At 45.0% G+C, this 27,073-nt stretch overlaps 2 protein-coding genes across 7 annotated transcripts in view; one reads left to right on the forward strand and one right to left on the reverse strand.

Moving 5' to 3' along the window:
• The first annotated feature begins 1,184 nt into the window (after nt 1-1,184).
• Nucleotides 1,185-25,816, forward strand: Habp4 (hyaluronan binding protein 4). Of its 6 annotated transcripts, none has more exons than XM_027409640.2 (10): nt 1,190-1,646; nt 9,345-9,504; nt 12,781-12,939; nt 13,389-13,457; nt 14,468-14,551; nt 14,632-14,715; nt 15,445-15,522; nt 20,054-20,225; nt 23,681-23,878; nt 24,270-25,816. In XM_027409640.2, exons 1-10 carry the CDS (start codon nt 1,283-1,285, stop codon nt 24,324-24,326), a joined length of 1,425 nt encoding a protein of 474 aa, XP_027265441.1. In that variant the 5' UTR covers nt 1,190-1,282; the 3' UTR covers nt 24,327-25,816. The 6 variants fall into 6 exon arrangements, with proteins under 6 accessions (XP_027265444.1, XP_027265441.1, XP_027265443.1 ...); XM_027409641.2 differs by having other exon boundaries at nt 1,191-1,646; nt 23,681-23,866; XM_027409643.2 differs by lacking the exon at nt 12,781-12,939 and having other exon boundaries at nt 1,185-1,646.
• The window catches only part of Cdc14b (cell division cycle 14B), a 96,047-nt gene continuing 91,781 nt past the window's right edge, over nt 22,808-27,073 (reverse strand). The window contains exon 15 of the transcript XR_003484156.2: nt 22,808-23,022. The gene's annotated coding sequence lies outside the window, so the exon portion shown is untranslated. The remainder of the gene's footprint in view (nt 23,023-27,073) is intronic.

Below are 27,073 nucleotides of genomic sequence, written 5' to 3' on the forward strand. Positions count from 1 at the left end.
CTGTACCACACTTTATTTATCCATCAACCCCTTAATGAGCATTTGAGTTGCTTCTACCTTTTGGTTACTATGAATAGCACCTCCAAGAATAATACAAGTTTTCATTTGGATAAGTGTCGACTTTTGCTAGAAAATGCAGGTGTTTATCTTTGATTCAAAGAAGGAAATGACCAGCTATTTTAAAGCCTCTAGTCAATTTCACAAGTATTTGCTGAGAACCTATCAGCTGCCTGAATGGCAAGCCTGGGGAATTACAATTTGAGACAAAAAACGCCTTTGACTTCTTTGCAAAATTAGAATAGCAGTAAAACGCGGACCTTTTAGCCCGTGGTTTAACTATTCCTTTTATGTGTGATATGAAGTGAAAACTACTTGGGAGAGAGGAAGGGAACCAGAAGGCAGGGGTGGGATATGGAGAAGGGAAGTGAGGGCGGAGGAGAGTTTTGAACAAAGTGTAATGGAATATATATATGTACACACACATATAAACACATGCATGTGCTACAGAACCATTACTTCGTATGGTAACTTACAAAATTAATTTTCAGGACAAGGGAGATGGCTTAGTAAGTAAAGGCACTTGCCAGCAAGCCTGACAAGTTTGGAGTTTGAGTACAACAAACTAGGCCTTAACTGAATGTTTCAAAAGAAAACAACCATAATCTAAACCTCTGCCTGTCCACGCCTGAACTCATCACCTCATCACAGTTGGGTCTCAGGGTTGTTTCTTTGCACTTGAATGGGCTGTTTTGGTCTTTTGCCTCTGCCACCTCTCTCGCAGATCAACTCTCTCCAAGCCTCTTGACCGGGTGTCAGCTCCCTGCAATGCCTCCATCTCCGGCTAAGAACTTTCCATCAGTCTACAGCTGTCCCACAAATACGCAGGCCCTGAAGGGCTAGCGACTAGGTCACCTAGGACAAGTGCAGCGATGCGCAACCGGATTCCCAACGGGTTCACACCGACGAGCAAACGCTGGCCGCCTCCGAGGTGCCTCCCGCGGTAGCTCCGCCCCAGTCCCGCACTACCACGCCCACAGGCCATCGGGGGGGAGGGGAAGATAAGGTGACGTCACAGACAGCGGTCGCCCATTGGGCCGTAGAGCGCCGGAGGGCGTGACTGCGAGCGCTGATTGGCTGGGCGCGCGCGCCGGCGGGGGCGGAGCCGACCGCAGGCCGGGAGCGCGGCGCGGCAGCGGCGGCGGCGGCAGCATGGGTCCTCGCCCGCGGCTTCGCTGAGCCCTCGCTGGCCTAGGCTGCCCGCGGCGCCCGCAGCGGCGGCGGCATGAAGGGGGCCCTGGGGAGCCCGGTGGCCGCCGCGGGCGCCGCGATGCAGGAGACGTTCGGCTGCGTCGTGGCCAACCGCTTCCACCAGCTGCTGGACGACGAGTCAGACCCGTTCGACATCTTGCGCGAGGCCGAGCACCGACGCCAGCAGCAGCTGCAGCGCAAGCGGCGCGACGAGGCGGCGGCGGCGGCGGCGGCGGCGGCGGCCAGCGGGGCCGGGCACCGCGGCGGCCGGAGCCCGGCTGTGGTCTCAGGACACAGACCCGGCGCGGCCGGCCGCAGGGAGTCTCAGAAGGAGCGCAAGAGCCTCGCGGTGTGGAGCGCACAGCAGCCGGACAGCCCCGGGGGCCCGCAGCCGCCAGGTACGCCGTGGACACCCAGGTCACCCCTCCCGCCGCTAGACTCGGCTCGCGGGGACGGGCCCCGCGGGGGCGGGTCAGAGCCCGGGGTCACCCCCCCCCGGGGGCTACCCTCAGGGTCACCCTCCTGGGTGGTCACCTTCCCGGGCCACCCTGTCTCGGTATAGGGGCTCAGGGTCTTTATTCCCGGTGGGCTCATCCCAGGTGGGGGAGAGTACGCAGAGCCATGGGTCGTGATGGGCAGAAGGGCCTTGGTCACTCTCTCAGGTATCCACGAGGAGGGGTCGGGAGTCACTCTCGGTGTGTGTGTGTGGGTGTCCTTGACCCCATGGACCGGTTCGGGATCGGGGGTGGAGGTTCCTGACGGACGAGAAAGCCCTGGGGTGGGCATGGAAGACCTGGCAGTTCTGGTTGGGTGGAGGGGCCGCGGACTGACAGTTTAAGGGTTGCGAAGCTGGAATCCCGACATCTGCCCCTGGCTACATCCTTCATCCTCCCCGCGGGCCTCTGCGGGATTCAGCCCCGTAGTAGGCGACGCGCAGTTGGAACCTTCAGGGATCGCAGACTCTGAGCCTTGAGATTCAGGGAGGCCTGGGCACCCGAGGGTGAGGGAGCCCCGGTACCGCAGACCTTAACCCAGGGTGAATGGGGTGGGCCTGGAGTCCCGGCCCTCTGCACCTTATCCCTTTTCTCTGTCTTTATATCGTAGCTTCTGTGGCTTCGACTGCAGGTATAGGTGGGGAGTGTAATTGTGATTGATTCAATACCGTTTTTGGAGAACCGGCTTTAACCTTTGCAATCAGAATGTTCAAAGTTACCCTTTCGGGTTAGCAGAAGGGCCAGCCCTCCTCTGTGTGTGCTGTCTGCACGGGAGGCGGCTTCAGACTTCGTGGCTGCCACCTGAACTTCGTCAAGGCTTTTTGCAGCCAAGCTCTCGCCTCCTGCTTGCCCGTTTTCCCATAAGACTGTGACCATAAGGTTGGCAAGAAGAGGTATTGAGATTAGAGTGTATAGTTTGACCACGGGGTAGACAGATGTTCGTGTGGGTGTTATTGCTTTGTCCTTGCGTGAGAAAAATGGTTCCACCTCTAGCTTTACATTTGAGGCTTTGGCTAAGTAATGTTTTACCTTTATCTGTAAAGTTAATTTGTGACATTGCTTGAGAATCAGAAAATTATTACAATGAAGATGGATACCTCAGTAGGTATAGGACTCCTTTTAAAATGGAAATGCATCATACTGTACATTTTGTATTATGTGTTTCTCTTAAATGTATTTTAAAAAAAGTGGAAGGGAAAGAATTGAGAAAGGCTGTTTTATCTATTTATCACGTGAAAATACACTAGCCACTGGGGGGGGGGTGTGTGTGGCAAACACCTTTAATCCTGCACTCTGTGAGTTCAAGGCCAGCCTGGTCTACAGAGTACCAGTTAAAATGGTTGATTTTGTTGTTGTTTGAGACAGGCTTTCTCTGTGTAACAGCCCTGGCTGTCACTTTGTAGCCCAGTCTGGCCTGGAACTCATGGATATACCACTGCCTCTGTCTCCCAAGTGCTAAGATGAAAGGTGTGTACCATCATACCTTGCTAAAATGTTGTTTTTTTAAAGCCTTTTTAAAATTAAAAATGTCTTTATTTTGATGAACCCAGTATTTCATGCATGTTGAGCAAATGATTTACCACTGAACTTGAAACTCCCCCTGCCCCCCAACTCTTGTTATGGAAATTTTAAACAATCTCAAAAATGTATGAAGTTAGTAAAAGAGTTCCTTATTTTTGTTATGAGTAGCACTATGCATTTATATACATATATTTTTTTTATAATGAAAGCACAGTGTGGGGTCTGGGGAGATAGGTCAATCAGCAAAATGTTTGTCTTGAAAACCTGAGGGTCTCATGTTCCTTCCCTGCCTGAATCCATGAGCCCCAACTCCCAGAGAGAGGCCTGGTCTCATAATCTAAGGTGAGAACACCCAGGGCTTACCTCTAACTTCTGGACCCATGTGCATACTGGCACACACATACATGCATGTACACACAGGTACATTGCTGTTTCTTTTTTTGCAACCTACTCTCTCACTAGGAACTGTAAGCTACTATACTTAGAACTTTATTTGCTCAGCCAGTTCGAAGTCTAGGCATTCTGGCTTTTGAGACCTAGTTGACATTATTAGGATGGAAATTTTGCCATGAGAATTCTTTTTTACAAGTGGGCATGATTTCCATGCCTGTAGCTCCTGTTCTACATGTCTCTGATGGGCTGCAGAGAGTAACTATAGGTATTGTTAGCACTAATTGACTTGAAAAACCATGCTTTTCTGCACTTAAAAAAAATTAAACTTAGCCAGGCAGTGGTAGCATATGCCTTTAATCCCAGCACTTAGGAATCAGAGGCAGGAAGATCTCTGTGAGTTCCAGTCCATCCTGGTCTACACAGCTATTTCTAGGACAACCAAGACTATACAAAGAAACCCTGTCTTGGAAAAAGAAAGAAAGAAAAAGAAAAAATATGTAAACTTTGAATGTCCTAAATGAATGTGTAGTGCAGACAAATACCATGCATATTTGCTGAGTAACAGAGCAGAGCCCATTACTGGTCTCAAAATGGTGTGGAAGTCGTTATTTTTCCCATGGAAATACAGTTTGTTTGTTTGTTTTTAAGTGTTCTAGTCTGTCTAATGATAACCCATGGATGAGCCTTGCCCAGTAAATTCATTCTTGAATCAACAGTTGTTTCATACTGTTTTCATAGACTTTCAGGGTTAGGGTGAATAAGCCAACATTCAGTTTTGTCTTACAGGAAGTCCTACTGTAAATTTTACTGTATTCTGTTTATGCCAGGCTTTAGTTTAGATAAGTGATCAGACTACAGGAACCAGCTCTTTATTGGAAAGGGTTGGGGAAATGCAGCATCCGCATTGCCTACTCTGAGCTGCTGATTTAGCACAGAGAACCAAGCTAGGTCTGGTTGCATCTTGATCTAGAACCAAGTTGTGGGGGGGGGGAATAAAAATCTCTCTGATTAACTTTGTTTTGGGGTTTTAAAAAATGTAATGCTTATAAGGTACTCATAATTATCATAGTACATTAATTTAATAGTTTCAGTTTATACACAGGATCCCTGGAAGAGACTTTATTTAATTGATAGAACTAAAATAACTAAGAGGAAGCAGAAAGTGAGGGTAAACACTTCAGCAATTCTGTAGCTGAGCAGAAAATGAGTTGCAAATAGGAAATCAGAAGCTGATTAAAATAGTTTTTTTTTTCTTAAAAAGACTTTTTTGTGTGTAAGCATGTTTGCCTGCATGTGTGTATATATGTAGTGTGTACATGCATACAATGACCACAGAGTCCAGACGAGGGTGTCAGATCTCCAAAACTGGAATTACAGATGGCTGTGAGCCACTATGTGGGTGCTAGGAACTGAATGTCCTGGGTAAGGGCCACAAGTGTGCTTAACTACTGAGCCATTTTTCCAGCTCCAATAGTTGTTCTTCTTCTTTTTTTTTTTTTTAAGACATTTTTATTTGCTGTGTGTGAGTGTTTGCCAGCATGTCTGTTTGTGTACCACATGCCTGCAGGATACCTACAGAGGCCAGAAAAGGGTGTCAGATTCCTTAGAACTGGAGTTAGAGACTGTTTTAAGCTATTATGTGGGTGTTGGGAATTAAACCTGTGTCCTTTATAAGAGCACCCAGTCCTCTGAACTGCTCAGCCATTTTCTCCTGCTCTAATAGTTCTTTTTATACTGAGAGGTGCTGATGACTGGAGTGTCATGGATAGATAGACCTTTTAAATTTTTCAGCTTGTTAGTTTTAACAATGATAATTTATCCCTTATATTTCAAACACCTCTTCCAATTTTTTCTTTTCTTTTTCTTTCTTTCTTTTTTTTTTTTTTTTTTTTTTTTTTTTGGTTTTTTGAGACAGGGTTTCTCTGTGTCGCTTTGGAGTGTATCCTGGTACTCGCTCTGGAGACCAGGCTGGCCTCGAACTCACAGAGATCCACCTGCCTCTGCCTCCCAAGTGCTGGGATTAAAGGCGTGCACCACCAAGGCCTGGCTCACCTCTTCCAATTTTTTAGATTTGAAAATTTTGAGAAATCCATATATGAATACCACATTTACATATTTTCCTCTTTCTTCTCCTCCCAACTCTTCCTGTGCCCCTACACCTCTCTCAAATTCATGACCTCTTCTATATTATTCTTACACACACACACACACACACACACACACACGCACGCACGCACGCACGCACGCACGCACGCACGCACGCACGCACGCACGCACAACCTACTAGGTGCTCAAATGTACATGTATTTAAGGCTGGCCATGTGGGAATGAATAAGGGGGCCTTGGCCCTGGAGAAAACTGATTCTCCCTTTCTCAGAGGGCATTAAGTGCCTGTGTGTAGTTCTTCATCCAGGAGTAGGGCTTTGTGAGATTTCCCCACCCACATTGGCATGCCAACTGGTATCATCATGCAGTTCTTGTGTAGATTTCATGGGTACAGCATCCCTATCATGTCTAGAAGATACCATCTTTCAGCAGGTGTCATGGTCCTCTGGCTTATCTTTCCACATGATTTCTGTAGTGTTCCCTTAGTCTTAGATACAGGAGGTCATCTCTTCCAGTTTTATTGGTGTGGTGTGGTGTGGTGTGGTGTGGTGTGGTGTGTGGGTGTGTGTGTGTGTGTGTGTGTGTGTGTGTGAGAGAGAGAGAGAGAGAGAGAGAGAGAGAGAAGAGAGAGAGAGAGAGAGAGAGAGGAGGCCAATATTGGGTATGTTCTGTCATTTTTCATCTTATTTTCTTGAGACAGGGTCTTTTAAAAATATTTTAATGACTTTATTTTATGTGCATTGGTGTTTTGCTTGCACTTATGTCTGTGTGAGGGTGTTGGATCCTGTGAAATTAGGGTTATATGCAATTGTGAGCTTCCATGTGGGTGCTGGGAATTGAAACCAGGCCCTCTACTAGAGCTGAGCCATCTCTCCGGGCCCCCTCTCTCTCTCTCTCTCTCTCTCCCCCTCTCCCTCTCCCTCTCCCTCTCTCCTCCCTCTCTCTCTCTCTCTTTTTTTTCTTCTTGTTTTGTTTTTTTTTTGAGCCAGGGTTTCTTTGTATAGCCCTGGCTGTCCTGGAACTCGCTCTGTAGACCAGACTGACCTTGAACTCACAGAGATCTGTCTGTCTCTGCCTCTGTGTGCCACCACTACCTGAGACATGGTCTTTCAGTAAATCCAGAACTTACAGTATCTATTCTAGTTGGCTAAGGAGTCTCTCTGCCTCTGCAGTGTTGGTGTTACAGGCACACTCCATCACCCTTGGCTTTTCTGTAGGTTCTGGGTATCTGAACTCTGGTCTTCATATTTGCACAACAAGCACTTTGCCCACTAAGCTATCTCTCCAGCACCCAAATTTGATTTCTTGGTAATGTAAATTTTTGCAATTAAAGCCCTACTTATATCATTCAATGTTCTAAGCATACTACAAACTCAGATTGTGAACTCACTAAGTGATGCAATTTTTTTTTAAATATTTTATTTATTTATTTATTATGTATACAACATTCTGCTTCCATGTATATCTGCACACCAGAAGAGGGCACCAGATCTCATAAGGGATGGTTGTGAGCCACCATGTGGTTGCTGGGGATTGAACTCAGGACCGCTGGAAGAACAGCCAGTGCTCTCAACCTCTGAGCCATCTCTCCAGCCCCTGCAAATTGTTTTTAAGTATTACAGTTAGTTATGAAAACATGAGGCTGCCAGCACTAGGTGGCAGGTATATTTCTTGTGACTTTGAGGCCAGCTTGGTGTACAAAGGAAGTTCCAGGCCAGCCAGTCAGGGTTACATAGTACAACCCTGTCTCAAAGAGACAGAGACAGAGATTGGGCTTAGATTTGTGGCATAGTTTTTCATACTAAAAACCTTCTTTACGACAGGCAGTGGTGGCACATACCTTTAATCCCAGCACTTGGGAGGCAGAGGCAGGCGGATCTCTGTGAGTTCCAGGCCAGCCTAGTCTCTAGAGTGAGTGCTAGGATAGGCTCCAAAGCTACACAGAGAAACCCTGTCTTGAAAAATCAAAAAGGGGCTGGAGAGATGGGCTCAGTGGTTAAGAGCACTGGCTGCTCTTCCAGAGGTCCTGAGTTCAATTCCCAGCAACCACATGATGGCTCACAACCATCTGTTATGAGATCTGGTGCCCTCTTCTGGTGTGCAGATATATATAGAAGCAGAATGTTGTATACATAATAAATAAATAAAATCTTTAAAAAAAAGAAAAACAAAAAAAAACCAAACAAACAACAAACAAACCTGCTTTACAGTTTTATGTTAATAATATCACAGACACGATTTTTACTTCAAACTAAGAACGGATAATATATACAAGTGCTAGACTTTAAAGCACAGGTAAAAAATGCTGCTGTGGAAATGCATATATGCCTGCATATGTATATAAGCCTATATAAGCAAATATACATATATATGTTGTCCATAAGAGGATTTTAACAGTTAAAAATGTACCTATTTGAAGAAATTAAACATTTTATAGCTATCAATGGGAGGGATAATTTCTGCTAAGAAAAGTGAAAACCATTAGAATAGAAGTTGCATGTACTGTTTGGGGGACCATAAGAAGTGATGAAACACTGCACAACATATTACTAGTTGCAAGATAGCTTCAAACTCATGGTTTTTAAAAAGCTAAGCATATAAAGTAGAGAACAGGGCTGATTGTTGGTGGTATATGCATTTAATTCCAGAGGCAGGCTGATCTCTGAGTTCGAGGCCAGCATGTTCTACAGAGCATCTTCCAGGACAGGTAGGGCTACACAGAGAAATCCTGTCTTGAAAAACCAAAAGGGAGAGGGGAGAGAGAAACTGGTAGCCCCTGCCCCAGCTAGGTGCTGGATTCTTGGTAAACAAAAAAGACACTCTGTTTGAATACTGGCTGCCTCTTAAACGGGTTAGAGAATATGTGTGAGATGAGTATTGTCCATATAAATCCTATCAAAGCAAAAAAATCTAAATAATCATACACACGTTTGTGTTGAAGCAAATACCTACCTTCATGTCAGAAGATAGACCCTAGTTGTCCTTGGTTTGTTTGCAGCTCAGATTCCTTTTTGTTTTGCTTTTGTTTTTGTTTGGTTTTTCAAGACAGGTTTCTCTGTGTACTCCTGGCTGTCCTGGAACTTGCTCAGAGATTCACCTGCCTCTGACCTCTGACTGCTGGGATTAAAGGCATGGGCCACCAAGCCTAGCTATAGATGGGATTCTAAAAGGTGCAAGGTTTTTACCCTTTAATTTTCTTAGATGGGTCTTTATTACTATGATTTGTTGAAGTTGTGTTTGTGAAATGCCACCTGTCTAGTAAAAGATATTTAATGGCAGTCACAGAGGCACTGAAAAGGTGTAAAACTAGCCAGGCACGGTAGCACACCTGAGGCAAGAGGATCATCTGTTCAAGGCTGGCCTCCTGTAAATGTGTAGTTCGTATGGGTTAATCCTGTCATTTCTAGGACTTGGTTAAGTTTTATTGATAATTAACAGATGAGGCAATGGTCGGCAGTAACTGTTTCTCTCTGAAGCCCTCACTTTCCAGTGACTTTGATTTCTGGTAGAAACCTCTAACCCTCATGTCCACTGTGCTGCTGTTGTTGCTGTGCCTGAGCTTTGCTTTGATTCTCCTGGCAGGCCAGAAGCGGACTCCTAGAAGAGGGGAGCAGCAAGGATGGAATGACAGCCGGGGGACAGATGTGCTTGATAGAGCAGAGCGAAGGTCCTACAGAGAATATCGACCCTATGACACTGAGAGACAGGCAGACTTGACAGCGGAGAAGTTTTCAGATGAAAAGTATGTACCTTAGTCCTCGGTTAGGGTAGCCGGGGCCCCAGAGATTTCCAGATAACTACTAGGCTTTGTGACATTTCTGTGGTGGCAGTCCTACGAATAATTTGCCAAGGTAAGTCTCAAGTCATGTTACCTTCAGTAGAAAATGAAGGATCTTTCATTTACCTATGATTGTACAATTAAAAATTAATTGTGGCCAGGTGATGGCAACACACATTTAATCCCAGAGGCAGAGGCAGGCAGATCTCTGTGGGTTTGAGGCCAGCCTGTTACCGAGTGAGTTCCAGGACAGGCAGGGCTTATGTAGACAAACCCTGTCTCGACCCCCCCCATTGTGATTTTGGGGTAACTCGGTAGTTGAGCACTTGTCTACCGTGCACAAAGTTCAAAAAACAGAAGGACTATTTGGGGTATATATGAAGAGCCTTTTTAAAATTTTTATGTTTGTGGGATTTTGCCTTCATGTATGTGTGTGTACCACATGAGTGCCTGGTACTCATAGAGGCCAGAGGAGTGTCAGATCTCCTGGAACTAGAGTTACAGATGATTGTTAGCCTCCATGTGGGTACTGGAAATCAAACACAAGTCATTTAGAAGAGTCAGTGCTCTTAATAATCACTGAACCATCCCTCCAACCCCTGAAAAGCCCTCTTGTTAAAAAACAACAGCAACAACAGAACAAATACATACACACACACATACACACAAAAGTATGTTGAACAGGTTAAAGATTCTTTTGAAGTTAGATTAGGAAACTAATTTTGGGCTTAGGGATATAATTATGATGAGATTTAGCAGTTGTCCCATGACCTCGTGTACACTGTGGTGCATGTGTGTGTTTGCATTCACACTTGATAGATGATTGATGGATAGACAGACAGACAGACAGACAGACAGGCAGGCAGGCAGGCAGGCAGACAGGCAGGCAGATATAAAAAACAAAACCAATGAACCCCCCACCCGTCTTGCCATCTGAGATGACCACCTTTCAGGCTTTGGCCTATTTTCCAATCTGTTAATCTACTGAGGTAGTGTCTTAGTTATTTTTCTAACAAGATACCGTGTTTAAGGCAACTTATTGGAAAAAAAGCATTTAATTGGGGTCTGAAAGTTTCAGAGTGTAAGTCTTTAATTAATGATTGTGAGGGGGAGCATGGCAACAGGCAGGCAAGTAGGCATGGTTCTGGAGCAGTAGCTGAGAGTTCACATCTGATCTATAACCACAAGGCAGAGAGTGAGCTAATTGAGGCAGCAATGGGTTAGTGAAGGCTTTTGAAACCTCAAAGGCTACCCCCCTTGACACACCGCCTTCAACAAGACCACACCTACTAATTCTTCCCACACTACTATTTCTTCCCAAACAGTTCCACCAACAAGAACCAAACATTCAAACATGGCCCTATAGGGGCCATTCTCATTCAAATCACCACGGATGGTAATACGTACATGCTTACCACTCCACACACTTTTGTTTCTTCTTGACACACGAGGGTTTCCCATTGATCAGCAGTGTTTGCTCAGTGTTTTTGGTTGTGTGTTAGTTGCATGTGATGTGTTGATTGTACACTGCACTCTGGCTGAATTGTATTGTGACCCATTATTTGGGTGTATCATATGTTACCACTTGCTTAGTGCTGTTGGATCTGTGCTTGGCTCAGCATTAGGCCTTATTTAGATGCTTGGGATCTGTGTAAGGCACTTCCTCAGTAGAGTCCTGGAAGTAGAATGCCAGTTGAGGTCGAAAAGCTGTGACTCAGGCAGGTGACCTATGCCTCTGGCTTTAGGAAAAAGTTAAATGGGTAGAGACGGTATTAAAAACAGACAAAATTGGGATTGGGGGGTTGTAGACCCACGGTGACAAACCCTGTCATAGCTACCTATCAGTTTTCTTTGTCACTTCTCTGCAGTAGCATCTCCCATGGCATGTTCTATAAACTGGGCTGTTGTCCAGGCAGGTTTTGCTTTTGGTTTTAATTAAAGTGCACTTACTTTGAATTTCTTGATACATGTTACTAGACAGAATTACAAAATTTTTGTTATCTTAAAAGAGTCTAAATTCAGCCCTTTCAACTTACAGATGAAAAGCAGAGACCCAGAGTTGGAGTGACTCTGGTCTCAGCTAATTGACAAGGATGTTGACTCTGTACAGGCAGAACACGTGTTTTCCTTCAGAAGCGACATCCTATGTGTGAGGAGTTGACCGAGCCAGGATCAGATGCAGAGAACAGTCATGTTGATGTGTGTGAATCTGGGATGCAGATACTCCTTGCGTCGAAGCAGGAGCTTGTCCTTAGGCCTCTAATGAGCTTAACTGAACCCTGTGAGCCATAGAGTTGTTAGGTTTGGCAGGTAAGAGCACTCGCTGTTCTCCCAGAGGAACTTAGTTTGGTTTCCAGCACACTCACTAGACAGCTCACAGTTGCCTGAAACTCCAGCTCCAGGGGATCTGATGCCCCGTTTTGGTCTCCAAGGGCACACACAGGCATGTTTGCATACATATAGATTCACACAGGTATACACATAAATGAAAATAAAATAAATCGCCAAGTGGTGGTGGCGCACACCTTCAGTCCCAGCACTCAGGAGGCAGAGGCAGGCGGATCTCTGTGAGTTTGAGGCCAGCCAGGTCTACAGAGCTAGTTTCAGGACAGCCAGGGCTATTACACAGTGAAACCCTGTCTCAAAAAACAAAAAATAAAATAAATCTTAAAAAACACCGAAATCTTCACTGTCTTTGGTCACAGGGTAGAGAAGCTTCACTATGTTCAAGATTCCAGCTCCAAGTATCATCTTCTGGCTGTGTGTTTAGAAGAGAGATTTGGAGGGATGACATTTAAAGCTAAAGCATTTTTCTTGCACAAAATATTCCAAATTAAATGTTTAATACCAAGACAGGAATGAACCTTTACATTTAACTAACACAGTCACTGTATAACTGGATCCACAGAGTAAAAGCCCTGCTCTCATGAGTTGAGATCCAGGACCCGTGTTCCCCACTGGTACCTGGGTGACCTCAGGCAAATCCCTTCCTATGCTGCTTCGGGTTTCCATTTCTTTAACAGCAGTTCTGTGTACTAAACTTGGTTGTGAGAATTAAAACGCCATGTGTATCGTGCTAGGTATAGTGTGTTCAGTAGTTAACTATTAGTTTAGTCAAGCCACCATGCTTTCTGATATACTAACCATAACTGCCTTCTAGAGTTTGTGTGTTTTTCTCAAAAAGTTTTCAGACCTTTTATATCCATTTCACCACTTTTCATTATACCTGTCTTTTCCTAGACCAGTTGACAGGTTTGATCGAGACAGACCACTGAGAGGACGTGGAGGCCCCAGAGGCCTGAGGAGCAGAGGCCGAGGTGGTCCTGGGAACAGAGCTTTTGACTCCTTTGACCAAAGAGGGAAAAGAGATTTTGAAAGATACAGTAGCAATGATAAAGTGTAAGCTCCTTCGCTGGTGAAGTTTCCACTTTAGGTTTTGTGTCTGTTGATGTGAGTGTGCAGTCTGTCATTCTTGGGGGGCAGGGTTTTACTTTTCTAAAGATTTACTTTTTTAAAGATTATCTGTATCTGTGTGTGTGTGTGTGTGTGTGTGTGTGTGTGTGTGTGTGTTGTGGGTGTGTGTTGTGGGTGTGTGTTGTGGGTGTGGGCTGTGACATGCATGAGTGCAGTGCCTACAGAGGCTGGAAGACGCTGTCAGATCCTCTGGTGTTATAGTTAGACAGTTGTATGCTGTCTGATGTAGGTACTGGAAGTTACACTCAGGTCCTTTGTAAGAGCAGCATGCACTGAGCTGTCTGTGCAGACGCTGGGGCAGTGTTTTCTGACTGGGAGTCTGATGAGGAGCAGGCTCCACCTTAAGTTAATATGACGGCTTTTTGTTTCTGCAGCACAAACAGAATGGAGGACAGCATGGGTAGCTGTGGTGTTCGACCCTGGGGATCTGGTAAAGACGCTAGGTAAGGTGCAAGGATGTAATCTCTGAGAGCCTGTGATGGAATGGGAATCTCTGAAAAGACTGTGTTCTCTGTGGTTCTGTTTGTCAAGTAGAGAGTGATTCGGATTGTTGTGTAGCGCACACCTGTGTGTGTGTGTGTGTGTGTGTGTGTGTGTGTGTGTGTGTGTACACACCTAGGATTGACTGTATCAGGAGAAGGCTTTTTAAAACACAGTTGTTACACTGCATTTAGACAGGAGACTGTTTTTCAAGGTCTGTTTGTTTACTTAATTATTTGAGACAGAGTCTCATGATGCAGCCCTGACTAGCCTGGAATTCACTGTATAGACCAGGCTGGTCCAGACAAGAGCCTCATGTTGTAGCCCCGGCTGGCCTGGAACTCATTATACAGACAAGGCTTGTCCAGAAGTTTGGATTTTTTCCCCTGATCAGTATCATCTGTTCTTAATTTTAGAGCATTCATGAACATTTCTATATATATTTTTTTACTTTTTGGAAATAGTTTTTTGTGTGTGTTTGTTTTTATCGTTTTTTTTTTTTTTTTTTTTTTTTTTTTTTTTTTTTTTTTTTTTTGTAGCTCTGGCTGTCCTGGAACTAACTCTCTCTGTAGACCAGACTGGCCTTGAACTCACAGAGATCTGCCTGCTTCTGCCTTCTGAGTGGGAAATAACTTTTGTTTTGTTTTGTTTTTTTGTTTTTCGAGACAGGGTTTCTCTGTGTAGCTTTGGAGCCTGTCCTGACACTCACTCTGGAGACCAGGCTGGCCTCAAACTCACAGAGATCTGCCTGCCTCTGCGCGGCCCCCCCCCCCCCTGCCCAGTGCTGGGATTAAAGGCATGTGTGCCATCACTGCCTGGCAGGAAATAACATTTTAAAGCAGCCCTTACTCCTTTCTTTCACTGTGATGTAAATGGAGGAAGCAGGGCCTAAATCGTGTTTCCTGGCTTTAACTGGAGGAGGGCATTGATGAGCATGACGGATTGTGTGACAAATGTTCTTGCTGCTTTTCAGTGACACAGAGCCATCTGCATCCATGGAAGAGAGCTCAATGATGGAGGAATCCCAGGGTGCCCTGGACGAGGAGTCTCCAGCCAAGTAGGCAGCTGCTTCTTATGTCTATGGGTTCTCTCTTGTAATGATTCCTAATGATTCGTCCTCTTTCTCTTTCTTTTAAGATTGGGCATTATGTTTATTGAGGACAAAGTTGTGCAGCACAAACGCACACGTGTGCATGCGTGGAGGCCAGAGCACGATACCAGGTGTCTTCCTCTGTGGTTTTCTACCTTATTGCCTTGAGACAGGGTCCCTCACAGAATGAAAGCTATCCATCTTAGCTAAGCTAGCTAGCTAGTGAATTCTGAGGATCTTCCCATCTCCTCACCATAGGGCTGGGATCTATGGGCACACATACCCAGCCTGGCTTTTCACATGGGTGTTGGACAGTCACACTGTGGTCCTCAGGCTTGCAGTGCAGGTACTCTTAAAATTGACAGGGTCTCTCTGTATAGTCCTGGCTGTTCTATAACTCTTAATACGAAGACCAGGCTAGCTTTGAACTCACAGAGTTCCACTTGCCTCTGCCTCTCTAGTGCTGGGATTAAAGGTACACATCACCACATCTGGCTGGAGCAAGCATTCTTAACCCATAACCCACTGAGCCATCTCCCTAGCCTTCTCTCTTAATGATTTAAAAAGCTGGGCCCTTTCTCATACTGGGTTGACCTTGTTTACTTGTTAATGCATAATGATCAAACTGGTTAATTTAAGTAATCTGATAGGCTTTTTTTTTTTTTTATGAGAGTAGAGTAAATTCAAGTCTTGTGCCCTCTGCCTCCTTACCTATTCTGTCTTCCTTTTTTTCATTAAGACTGGGTCTCTGGTCCATATCTAGCACACTGAAGTTTTAAGCCTCCTTTCCCTGTGAATGAGCCAGGGTACTAGCCACTGAATTCTTAGGATCCTCCTGACTTCTGGCTTGGTCTGTTAAGGAAAAGCCACCTCCTGGACAACTCCTCATTCAGCCTTCTCCCTACTGGAATCCACAGCCAAGCAAGTCACAAGCCAGGGTAATTGGAACCTTTGAAAGGTTTTTGTTGTTACTATGTGTGTGCATGCATTATGTGTGCATGTGGAGGCCAGAAAACAACTTTATAGAGTTAGTTCTCTCCTTCCTCCTTTATGTGGATTCCAGGGACCAATCCCAGTCACTAGGCTTGTATAACAAACACCTTTACCCATGGAGCTATCTCACCACTGTTACCTCTGTAACACATTGATCGTTAGTATTCCAAGGTGACCAGCCGTCACTATCCAGCATTCCAAATATCATGGATTCTTCAAAACCTTGACAGCACTTTCCCATGTCACAGGCACACCTCAGAGAAATTCGGTGCCCCAGATGGGAAGTTGGTGGTCTTCCCATTCTCAGACATAACCTGTCTTCACCTGCTTGCCCTGGAGCTCTTTTCCTAGTGGCAAAACACAGTCCGATCTCCTCACCCCTCATTTTGACTTCCTCAAACCCTCAAACTGTCCATTTCTTCTTCCCAACTCTGGTCTTGGACATTTTAAATGTGTGTAGTCTCATATTGAAGCTTCCTTTTGACCCTGCACTATGCCATGCTCATTTCCTCTAGCTAGTTCCTTTAACTCCAGACCTGCCTGCTTCCTGCTGTCATTACCCTGTGACTATTTCCCCCATGCGTGACTCCAGGCTTAATGACCACTTCACTCTGGATCTGTGTTGATTTCAGCTGGCTCTCTGATTCCCTCTGCCTTGAAAGTCTTCTTTGCAACTCATCAGGGTTTTGCCTCAGGCCTCTTCTCCAAATCCTTCTGGGGTCTTACATACCTGCTGCTTAAATTGTCAGGTATGTGTTGACAACAGAACAGATCTTTGGCTTCATCCTTCAGGGTGAGCTCTAGTTCTGTTATTACCTCCCCCAGCATCTCCATTGCTTTGTATGTTCAGCATGGCGTAACTGCTTGCTTCCCCACAAATGTATGCCCTCACCAGGTGTCTGGCTTCTGGAACAGCGTTGTCACCATCAGCTCTCCTTTTGAAGTCCTGTTTTCAGTCCTCACCCACCCCCAGATCCAGGCCTTTACTCTGCCCTTAACTGTTCACCATCTCTGTCACAGCACAGCCTATGAGGCTGTTGTCTGGTTGTTACTGCAGCTCCTGATGGCCTCTGCATTCTCATCTGCACCAGAGTGGCTCTTACACTAGCATTCTGAGTGTCATGTCCTCCGGCCCCTCAAGACCCCTTCCAGTGGCTTCCTGTTCCTTCTTGCTCTTGTGCACAGTCCCGAATGGCCTGGCCCCTGGGGACCCTCAAATTTGACTCTTCTTGTGCCTTAACAGGATCCATTTTGTGGCCCCTACTTCATGTTTCTTGAACATACCTGATCTGAACATATCACTCCACTGGCAATCTAAGCTTCCTTCCGAGTTTGCTAACTTCTTACTCTCCACCCAGCTGCTGGCTCTCCCTTTCTCACCCTTCAGCTGCCAGAGTAAGATTAAGCCAGGTTGATCAAGTTTGGGGATAATCAGCTGCCCACAACAAGGAGTTGTGAGGACCTTGTTTGAGAGAGAGGGCGGGGGGCACCTAGAGTGGAGCCTAGAACTTGGTTACTATGTAACTATCTGCCAGTATCATCTTTGCTTCTTATAAGAGTGACAGTGACTGACAGTTGTGACAGCTGTGAATGTACTGCTCAAAACAACTAAGAATGTGTTTTTAAAATAGGATTTATAGTTAATGTGCCTATTTAGACAGTGTGTTAATTAAAGAAATAGACGCATGATTTCTGTGAGCTGGGAAAGTGAGTTATGTCAGAATCTTCAGGGAAACGTTTGAAGCAGCAAAATTTGTATGTGTTTGGGTGTGTTAAGGTTGAAAACCAGCAAGTGTTAGCACTCTAATTAACGGAATCAAGACACTATGGTGTTCCTGATATTAGACAAAATAAGATGGGTTAGCGCTGAAGAGGCTGAGCAAGGCTGGCCACCACCCCTCTCTATGTAGACTGTAGCTGCACATGGACCGGCCCTGTCAGACTTCAAAATGACAGAAATCCCTCATAGCAATGTGTCATTTTTGAAGGTTTGAAAATTCCATTCCTTGATGATCCTCTACCCCGGAAGCCCTGGCTGATTGGTTTGATGTTGGCGCTTTTAAGCATTAATCCACAGTGGACCTTCAGCTCATCTCTCAGGCTTAGAACTCCTTAAAGTCCTGTATGCCAATGTTTTAGTAGATATTCTTCAAGTTTAGCCAGTGTACCTCCTTCCCATGCTTCATGGCAGCAGCTGATGTCTGAGGCAGCTGCTCCTCTGGCCTGCTTTGTCTCCGTTTGTTTGTTTGTTTTGTTTTTTTGAGACAGGGTTTCTCTGTGGCTTTGGAGGCTGTCCTGGAACTAGCTCTTGTAGACCAGGCTGGTCTCAAACTCACAGAGATCCACCTGCCTTTGACTCCCGAGTGCCGGGATTAAAGGCCTGTGCCACCACACTCAGCCTTTATTTTTTTTAGCCCCATATTTTGCTCATCTGTTTGTCAAATGATAGACAGACTGGTGGTTTCAAGTTTGAGGTTGTGTGTGCTGCCGCTGTGAACCATTCGTGTGTTGGTTTTGATATGGATGCATGTTCTCATTTCAGGTATCAAATTTCTGGGTCATATAAACTGTGTCAGAAAAAAAATTTTTTTTTGAGAGAAGATCTCTCGATGTAGTCTGTCTTGGAACTTGCTATGTATCCCCAGCTGTCCTGGAACTCACTTTGTAGACCAGGCTAGCCTCAAACTCACAGATATCCACCTGCCCCTGCCTCCGGAGTGCTGGGATTAAAGGCGTGTGCCACCATACCAGATTCTAATATTTTGAAGACCCACCAGACTGTTTCCTAAATTGACACATCACATTCCCCCAGCAATATACCTGGGCTCTAATTTTTGACATCCTTGTTAATACCTGTTAGCCTCTAAAGACACCTTTTTTCCTTTTGTTCTTCCTAAAACAGAATTTTTATATGTATGAGTGCTTCACCTGCATGTATGTATACATGTATGTATATGTACCACATGAGTGCCTGGAGCCCATGGGGTCCAAAAAGGAGCATTGGATCCCCTTGAATTAAGCCATAGCTGGTTGTTGTAAGCCACCAAATGGTTGCTAAGAGCCAAACCCAGGTTTTCTACAAGAGCCGGAAGTGCTCTTAACTGATGAACCATTTCTCCAGCCTAAGTGCCTTTTTGATACTAGCTGTCCTATTGGATGTGGACTGGTGTAACTCCTTGTGGTTTGAGCCACCTTTCTCTGATGACTAATGATACTGAACATTTGAAAAGTTTTTTGTTTGTTTGTTTGTGTTGCGATAAATCTTTCTGCCAAAAGCTGCCTGAGCCCCACTGCCATGTGTGAGCTTTATGTCAGCCGCCCACCAAAGTTAGGCCCAAATGAATACACAGAAACTTGTATTAGGTACAAAGCTGCTTGGCCAATGACTAGGATTCTCATCTGTTAGCTCAGTCTTAATTATCATAAATCTATATATGTTGTAAGACTTATCTTATCAGATGCCTTATTGGCGTCCCTCCTTGCCGGTGGCTCACATCCTGCCGCTGGAGGAGGCGAACGGGAAAAAGGGATGCTTCCTGTTTCTCCTTCGCTTAAATATGAGTCTCCTTGCTATGTCACTTCCTGCCTGGATCACCACTTCTCTACTACATTTCCCAGAATCCTCTTTGATTCCTAGTCCCATCTAACTTTGCTGTCTCATTGGCCAAACAGTATTTTATTCAACAATCAATAAGATAAACATACACAGTACATACCCCATCATGTTTGTTTGTTTTTGTGTATGTGCATGCAGTTCTTTTGGAAGCCAGAAGAGGGTACAAGATCCCCTGGAACTGGTGCTGTAGGTGCTGAGGATTTGGACTTAGGTCCTTGTGCTTGCAGAACAAGCCATCTGCTTGCCTGCTTCAAACATTTAAAACTGGGTTTTAAACATCTGGCTTTAAACATTTGAAACGTTTAGCTAGGATGGGGATAGAACACTTGCTTAACACATGTGAGCCCCTGAGCATTTGGAATGCTCCACTTAGAGCATTCCAAAAAGTCTACACTAAAAACCTCACTCAAAACTGAGTCATAGAAGAGAGTAAAAAAAACATGAACAATTTTCAACAGATTGTGATGAAATTTTCAGGAAAATATGGAAATATATAATGAGGTTTGGAGCATGGTCTTGGAGGGAGTCTGAAATAATATCCATTTGCTTTTAGAACCAACTGTAGGGGATATTTTTGTGACCCATTGTTTTAAGACTTCTGTCCATCTACCTTCAGGAAAGGTGCATGATGGTATAATTAATGGAAATGTCATGGGGCGATGACATCATTTTCATCTGTCTTCAGTTTTCAATGAAGGACAGGATGGTAAAGCTAAAACTCAGAAGATGTGACTCTGAGGGCTTGGGCTACTTTTAACCCTATTTACATTTCCGATGCAATACTACAAAAGTATAACTTTTTTTTCCATAGACATTTGGTCCCATTGGCCAAAAAAATTTGTTTTAATGTGCCATTACAGAGCTCCTGAGTTGGAGGTAGAAGAGGAAAATCAAGTCCATGAGATGACCTTAGATGAGTGGAAAAACCTTCAAGAGCAAACCAGACCAAAGCCTGAGTTCAACATCCGGAAGCCGGAGTCCACAGTTCCTTCCAAGGCAGTGGTGATTCACAAGTCCAGATACAGAGACGATGTAAGACTTCTGTATTGTTGACCTCATTGGGCACAAAACAGACCTCTCTCAGGGATGTGAAAACAGAACCTTGCTACTTCCCTCAAAAAAAAACCAAACATTTATTTTGTGTTGGGGTGTGCATGTGGAGGCCTGAGGAGAACTTGTGGTTCTCAGGAATAAAACTGAAGTCATCAGCCAGGCGGTGGTGGCGCATGCCTTTAATCCCAGCACTCGGGAGGCAGAGGCAGGTGGATCTCTGTGAGTTCGAGACCATCCTGGTCTACAAGAGCTAGTTCCAGGACAGATTCCAAAGCCACAGAGAAACCCAGTCTCGAAAAAACAAAACAAAAAAAAACCAAAAAACTGAAGTCATCAGGCGTTAGTGCCCACTTAGCCATCTTGCTAGCCTTCCACTTAGCGTTCTTGTTGTTTCTGCTCAAGCATCATGGAAAGGAACAGAACTTGGTGCCTTGACAATACTGAAGACACAGGTGCAGAGGGTTCTGCTCACCTTGGTCTCTTTATGAGAGAGGCTCAGCAGCTGTTTCAAAGGTCACTGACTGTATTTTGATGATTAGATTGCCATCCTCTCAGGTTCTTTTGTTTTAGACAGAGTCTTTTGTATGTAACCTGGCTCTCCATCCTCCTGCTTCTGTGCCCTGAAGGCCAGGATTAGAGGTATGGACTACCATGATCCTTATCTTTCACTCTCATTCATAATGAGTATTCCATTGGGTCAGTAGATCCCTTGAAACAATACCTGGGAACCTACATTCTGTGATCCCCTTGTTACTGTATTCCAGAAATTGCTGAGAATTTCCTAGATTGCTCATGGCATAGTCTGAGGGCATTATTCAGGTCTTGTGTGTTGCACAGGCCTTATTCTTCATGCTCTCTCTCTCTCTCTCTCTCTCTCTCTCTCTCTCTCTCTCTCTGTGTGTGTGTGTGTGTGTGTGTGTGTGTGTGTGTATGTATGCACACTTGCTCATGTACGTATCACTCCACTATACATAGCTGTATCTCCCCAACCCAGCATGGGGGTTTTTACCAGATGCCTGGACAGAGATGACCAGGGAAATATCAGTGGGTAATGACAAGGCTGATCACTTCATTCTTCTTTAGTTAGTGAACTTACAAGGAACACTGAAGTGTCAGGTGTAGAATTCAGGATTCCTGTTGTTCAAGTCACAGCACGAAACAGTGCAGATTGTGGTGATGAGCAAAATCATATTCCCTGCTGAATATGATTTGTTGACTGCCAGTCAAAGTTCAGAACACCGTAATTTTGTCTGTGTTTCATGCGCATTTTGGTCAGTTATATTTTCTGAGTACTTTATTTAGAATGCTGTTGGTGACACATTATGTCCACTCAGCCTCCTGTTTTGGTCAACTCATGGTCTAAAACACTTTACTAATAAGTTTTGAGATATTCGACCAAAGACAGTTTTTATAGACATGAGAGGCCAGAGCTAGCAGCAGCATGTAGGTAGCATGTCTTTTTGTTGTTATTCTTTTCTGTTGTGAACATTAGGAATAAAGCTTCCTGAGAAACCACTGTGCTGTAAGGCTGGGAAACAGGTAAAGATAGAAGCCAATTCCTCAAATCACATAAAATTCATCTTCCCTGGCAGCAGAGATCTGTTGATGCAACTAGTTTGGTCTTTGGTCCTTGTTAATCTATGGCATTGTAGAATTTAGCCAGGGATTGCTCTTAAAGCAACATGAGCCATGTGTGCAAAGTTCAACCTAAAGCAACTCAATAACGAGCACTTTGGCCAGGGTCAGCAGCTAAGAGAGGAACCTAGACCTCAGAGTTGCTGTGTATGTGATAGCCTTGGATCTCAATCACTTCAATCATTAGATCATGATAGCCAAATATTTTCTGCGTTGTGCAATTCATTATTTTGCCACTTACTGACTTTGTGTTTTCCACTTGTTCTTTTCTTCACCATTTTAGCTTCAAGGGCCCATCAGCTTTAAGCTTCTGCTTTTAATAAGTTTGAAGGGGTGTTTGATCCTATAATGAACATACAGCTTGAAAGAACTGAGTGGTCAAAGAAATTTTTCAATTTTCTGGGTAACTCATGGGAATGTCTAGCTGTAGCCTGCTTTTGTGCATGTGTGGGAACAGGTGTGCACTTGTGTGTACAGATGCACTTGCACACAACACATGAGAGTGTGTGTGGAGGCCAGAGGTTTGAAGTTACCATCTTCCTCATTCACTCTCCACCCTCTACCTTTTATGTTTGGAACAGGGTCTGTCATTGAACCTAGAGCTTGCCAATTTGGCTAGATTGGCTGGCCAATGAGCTCTAGACCGCCTGTCTTCATCCCTGCAGTGCTCAGATCACAGGCATATACCATGGGTCCTTGTGCTTATACAAGTGCTTTAGGGACTAACCTGACCATGGTCCTGTTTTCACTTCTGTAGGTTTAGATTTCACTTGAGGGATTTTGATTTATCCGGGATTACGAGTAAAAGTCGTAACTTATTCTTTTTTAAAGATTTATTTATGTATAGTGTTCTGTCTGCATGTTTCCCTGAAGGCCAGAAGAGGGCACCAGTTCTCATTACAGACGGCTGTTAGCTGGGAGTTGAACTCAGGACCTCTGGAAGAACAGCTAGTGCTCTTAACCACTGAGCCAGCTCTCCAGCCCAAGTCATAGCTTATTATATAGTTTTTCATGTCTCGAAAAACAAAGCAAAAAAGCAGCTTGAGATCTTTTGTGCAGCATGGCAGTGGTGCTTAGATGACTATGCTCTGCTCTGTGGCATTCCCACACATGGCATGTGGATGGATGGCAGCATCCACACCTACACAGAAAGGAAATAATTCGTCAAGTTCAATTCCTGGAGGGCGATATTTTCATATTTGTCTAAGTAATATTTATGAGCAAGTAAGACAAAATAGGCAGAAATTAAAATTTTTTTTTAAACCTCAACAAAATACACTTGAAACATGCTAGTAAAATCTTACATCTTAACCTGCCCAGACTGGGATTTTTATTATTTTTTGAGCTAGGATCTCACCATGTATCTCTGGTTGTCCTGGTGTGGAACTCACTATGTAGATCAGGATGGCCTCAGCCTCACAGAAATCTGCCTGCCTCTGTTGCCCGAGTACCAGGATTAAAGGCGTGAGCCACGACATGCAGCAGGATTTTGGTTTTACTTGAAGTAAGGGCATGAAGATCACCTAAGTTTGAGGCCAGCCTGAAGTATATAGTTTTGTTTGTATTAGACCACACCCCCTCCAAAAAAAAAAAAAAAAAAAAACGAAACAAAAAAAAACATAGATGTCTGGTGTCTAGCCCAATTGCTCAGGGCTGGTACACATCCAGGGTTTTCCTAGTCCACAGGGTCACACAGGCCACCAGTGTAGCATACTAAAAATGCTTCTTGCTAGGACCCAGGCTGTGCTGTTGTGGAAATGGCTGTGCACATGCCCACATGACCTGTGATTGTGTTTCAGCTGGTGAAAGATGACTATGAGGATGAGACCCATGTCTTCCGGAAAGCCGCCAATGACATCACATCCCAGCTGGAGATTAACTTTGGTAGCCTCCCTCGCCCTGGACGGGGAGCCAGAGGCAGTGCCCGAGGAGGCCGAGGAAGGATAAGAAGAACAGAGAACTATGGCCCCCGAGCAGAAGTTGTGGTAAGCGGCATTGTAAGTCCTGATGGGTTGCTGAAGGAGAGGGAGATTGCTCTGTGCTTCAGTGGTCTGAGTTGGGGCCACTTGGAACAATATCACTTTACCTGACATAAGACACATAATTCCTGTAGTCCTGGCTTGAGGTGGAATCATGCCACTAGCCATCTGTGTGCTCTCTGCTGAAACAGTACTGACAGGACAGTCCTCCTTCCAACTCCAGGGCCCTTTGTGACCAGCTGCTCTTTGAACAGCAAGGCCACACCCCAGGTCCTGACTATGCACCTCTCTTTGCACTGTTCCCCCACCTGCCAGTCTCATTTAAGTGTCACTCGGTAGTAAGTGGTCTGATGCTGGCCACAGCTTAGTGGGGAAAGGGCAGTTAATTTAAAACCTCTCTTTTCTTTAGATCCAAGATGTCGCTCCCAACCCGAACGACCCCGAGGACTTCCCCGCCCTGGCCTAACAGCCATTCCCCTGCAGCAGAGCAGCACTATGAAGAGACTTTCCCTGCCGCGAGAAGAGTCCGACTCTAAGAACAATAGATGTTGCTTTTCCCGTGTCGTGTGAACTTGCTGCCCTTTCTTGCTCTGTGGGGTATGGAGGGCAGGGTCCCATGAGATCAGGCCCTTCCCACAGATTAATGCAGACTTCTGTAAGGAATAATGTTTAAAACGTGTATATAGATTCTAACAGTTCCACCACAAAAGGACAGAGTAAAGTAAATGAGACTTTCTGGGCGTGGTAAGCTCACGCCTTTAAACTCAGCACTCAGGAGGCAGAGGCAGGCAGATCTCTTGAGTTTGAGGCCAACCTGGTCTACAGAAAAGGAAAAAGAAAAGAAAAAAAAAAGAACCACCTTTAGAGATGACTTAGGCGGTTGTCTAGACAAGCCCTTTAGCATTTCAGGACATAGGTAGAACTGGAGCTGTCATTTAAAGCAGTCACAGCCTACTTTTCATACCATTCCCCTGTAATGGTTCAGTTCTGCTGAGAAATTCCCTGCATTTTTATTCAGATTCCGACTTTCAACTGTCATGCGCCCAGTGATAACCACTCTGAGCAGAGGAAGTACTGGCTTTCAGTGGTGATTTAAACTACCTCGTGGTGTGTGTGTGTATGTGTGCGTGTGCACATATCCTTATTTAGTATATGTGTGCACACTTAATGTTCAGATTGTTAAGTATATGATTTAAAATTGTGTTATTTTAACTTACTAATCACATGAAAAGGCTTCTTGTTAAATGTATTTTTTTTTTTTAAACTAGTGTTGTGGGCAGTGGTAGCACACACCTTTAATCCCAGAATGAAGAGGCAGGTGGATTGCTGTGAGTTGGAGGTCAGCCTGGTCTACAGAGCAAGTTCTAGGACAGCCAGAGCTACGTCTTAAAACAAAACAAAACAAAACAAAACAAAACCCCTAAAAACTAGTGTCAGAATTCATCACTGTTACTATGAGCAGACTGACTTGCAACTCAATGCCATTTACCAACTGCCAACACCATGGGCAGGCTTTCCCCTGGGCTGTGCCCCAGTTCCTGCATTGCTCTTACCACCTGTGGTAGAGATTAGGGATCACCTCAGAGGCACAGTCACTCACCTGGAGTCCCACCCCAAACAGCTTGAGACCTAGGGCCAAGCCACTCACTGGGGGAGGGACCAGCTGAGGTGTTGGACAGCTGGGAGCGAGGCTGGCCTGGTTTGCTCATGATGGAACCTAGCTCCCAAGACCTGTGCTCCCCGTACTTGGCCTCATAGTCTGAGATGGTGCTGAACTGGAACCCAGGTATAAATAAAGGTTGGTATTCCCTCTGAATTTTGTATAAAAACCAAACTCTCTTGGGAGTTTGGTTGTATCAAAGTTGAATCTCTAGACATGTTACTACCAAGGATGTTTGCTTTGGGTGCCCTCCTGCTTCTGATCCCATGTTTATTAAATGAATGAGTACAAAGGTATATTAGCTGACTGCCTTATTCATTCCCTTTCCCTGGGGGCTAGCACACTGTGAGTGCTGTGATCTGACTGGAGAAACCTGCATTGATTTTAGTCATGATCACCACTGGGGCTGTATGAGAGGTGTCCCATGAAGTCATTTTGCCTCTCTTGGCTTTGAAGTTGACAAAGCAAGGCTTTCTGTTAAGAACATTCACATTTGAGTTGTGAATGACTTAAGTGCTGCCTTAAGTCATATTTGATGGGGCTTGTGTCCTGGGTCACAGCCTGGGAATCCCAGAGAAGTAAGAATAGAAGTCAGGAGCAGAGAAAGCCATTAGCAAGATATTCTGCGTGGATGCATATACAGAACAGCACCTAAGCTCAAAGATGCCTGCCAGACTTGTCATGAGTGTGCACCCTTAACCAGTGCTTCTGGCTGGTACCTAAAACCCAAGCAGATTAACCACACCCCCTCCAAAAAAAAAAAAAAAAAAAAACCCTAGTCTCTGTGTGTGTCACTTCTGAACCAAATGGTTTCAGGCATCTCACTGGGACATGAGCATGAGCCATACCAACATGTCAAAAGAGGAAAACATGGCTGTACCAGCTGTTTCCTGGGTCTCTGGGTGGATGACTTAAAGTCTTGTGAGCCACAAGCTGCTGTGCTAGGAATGTCTGCTGCAAGGGCTTCAGCAGTATTGGACACTGGGCCAGGCTGCTCTGTAAAGTAGTTATGCCTAACGTCTTTGCTGTTTTCAGGCAGGCCAGACATACACTGTCCTCACAGCACTTAGTTCCTCATGTGGTGCAGGCAAGGCTGGAACAGCCAGATCCTGTCTCAAGGTGGGGAAACTGACCAGACCCTATTGTGAACTTGGGCTGTCCACTGCAGGCTTACCATGCAATACTGTGAGGAGAGGCAAGGTCTGCCCATGTTTTTTCCTGCTACTGCTGCCTGCCACCCTGCTTACTGTGAGGATCAACTTCCCAGGGTCCAATCTGCTCCTACTGTGGCCCTAGGCACAATCCAAGGACTGGTCAAGTGGACCCCAAGCACTGAAAGGCTGACTACACTGTTGTGTAGTCACTTATGTTTATATGATAGGGGAATGGATTAAGAAAAAGACAGGTCCACCAGAAACCCTCCTTAAATAGACGCAGAACTATTGATGACCAAAATCTACACCAAGACTCTCTCAGAGGCTGTGCTAACTCACCTTTCCCTCAAGGAACCATGTCCTGACCCACCAGTACTACTACTGAAAGGAAACAGTGCA

This window comes from Cricetulus griseus, chromosome 3, assembly GCF_003668045.3.
Source record: "Cricetulus griseus strain 17A/GY chromosome 3, alternate assembly CriGri-PICRH-1.0, whole genome shotgun sequence".
NCBI lineage: Eukaryota > Metazoa > Chordata > Mammalia > Rodentia > Cricetidae > Cricetulus > Cricetulus griseus.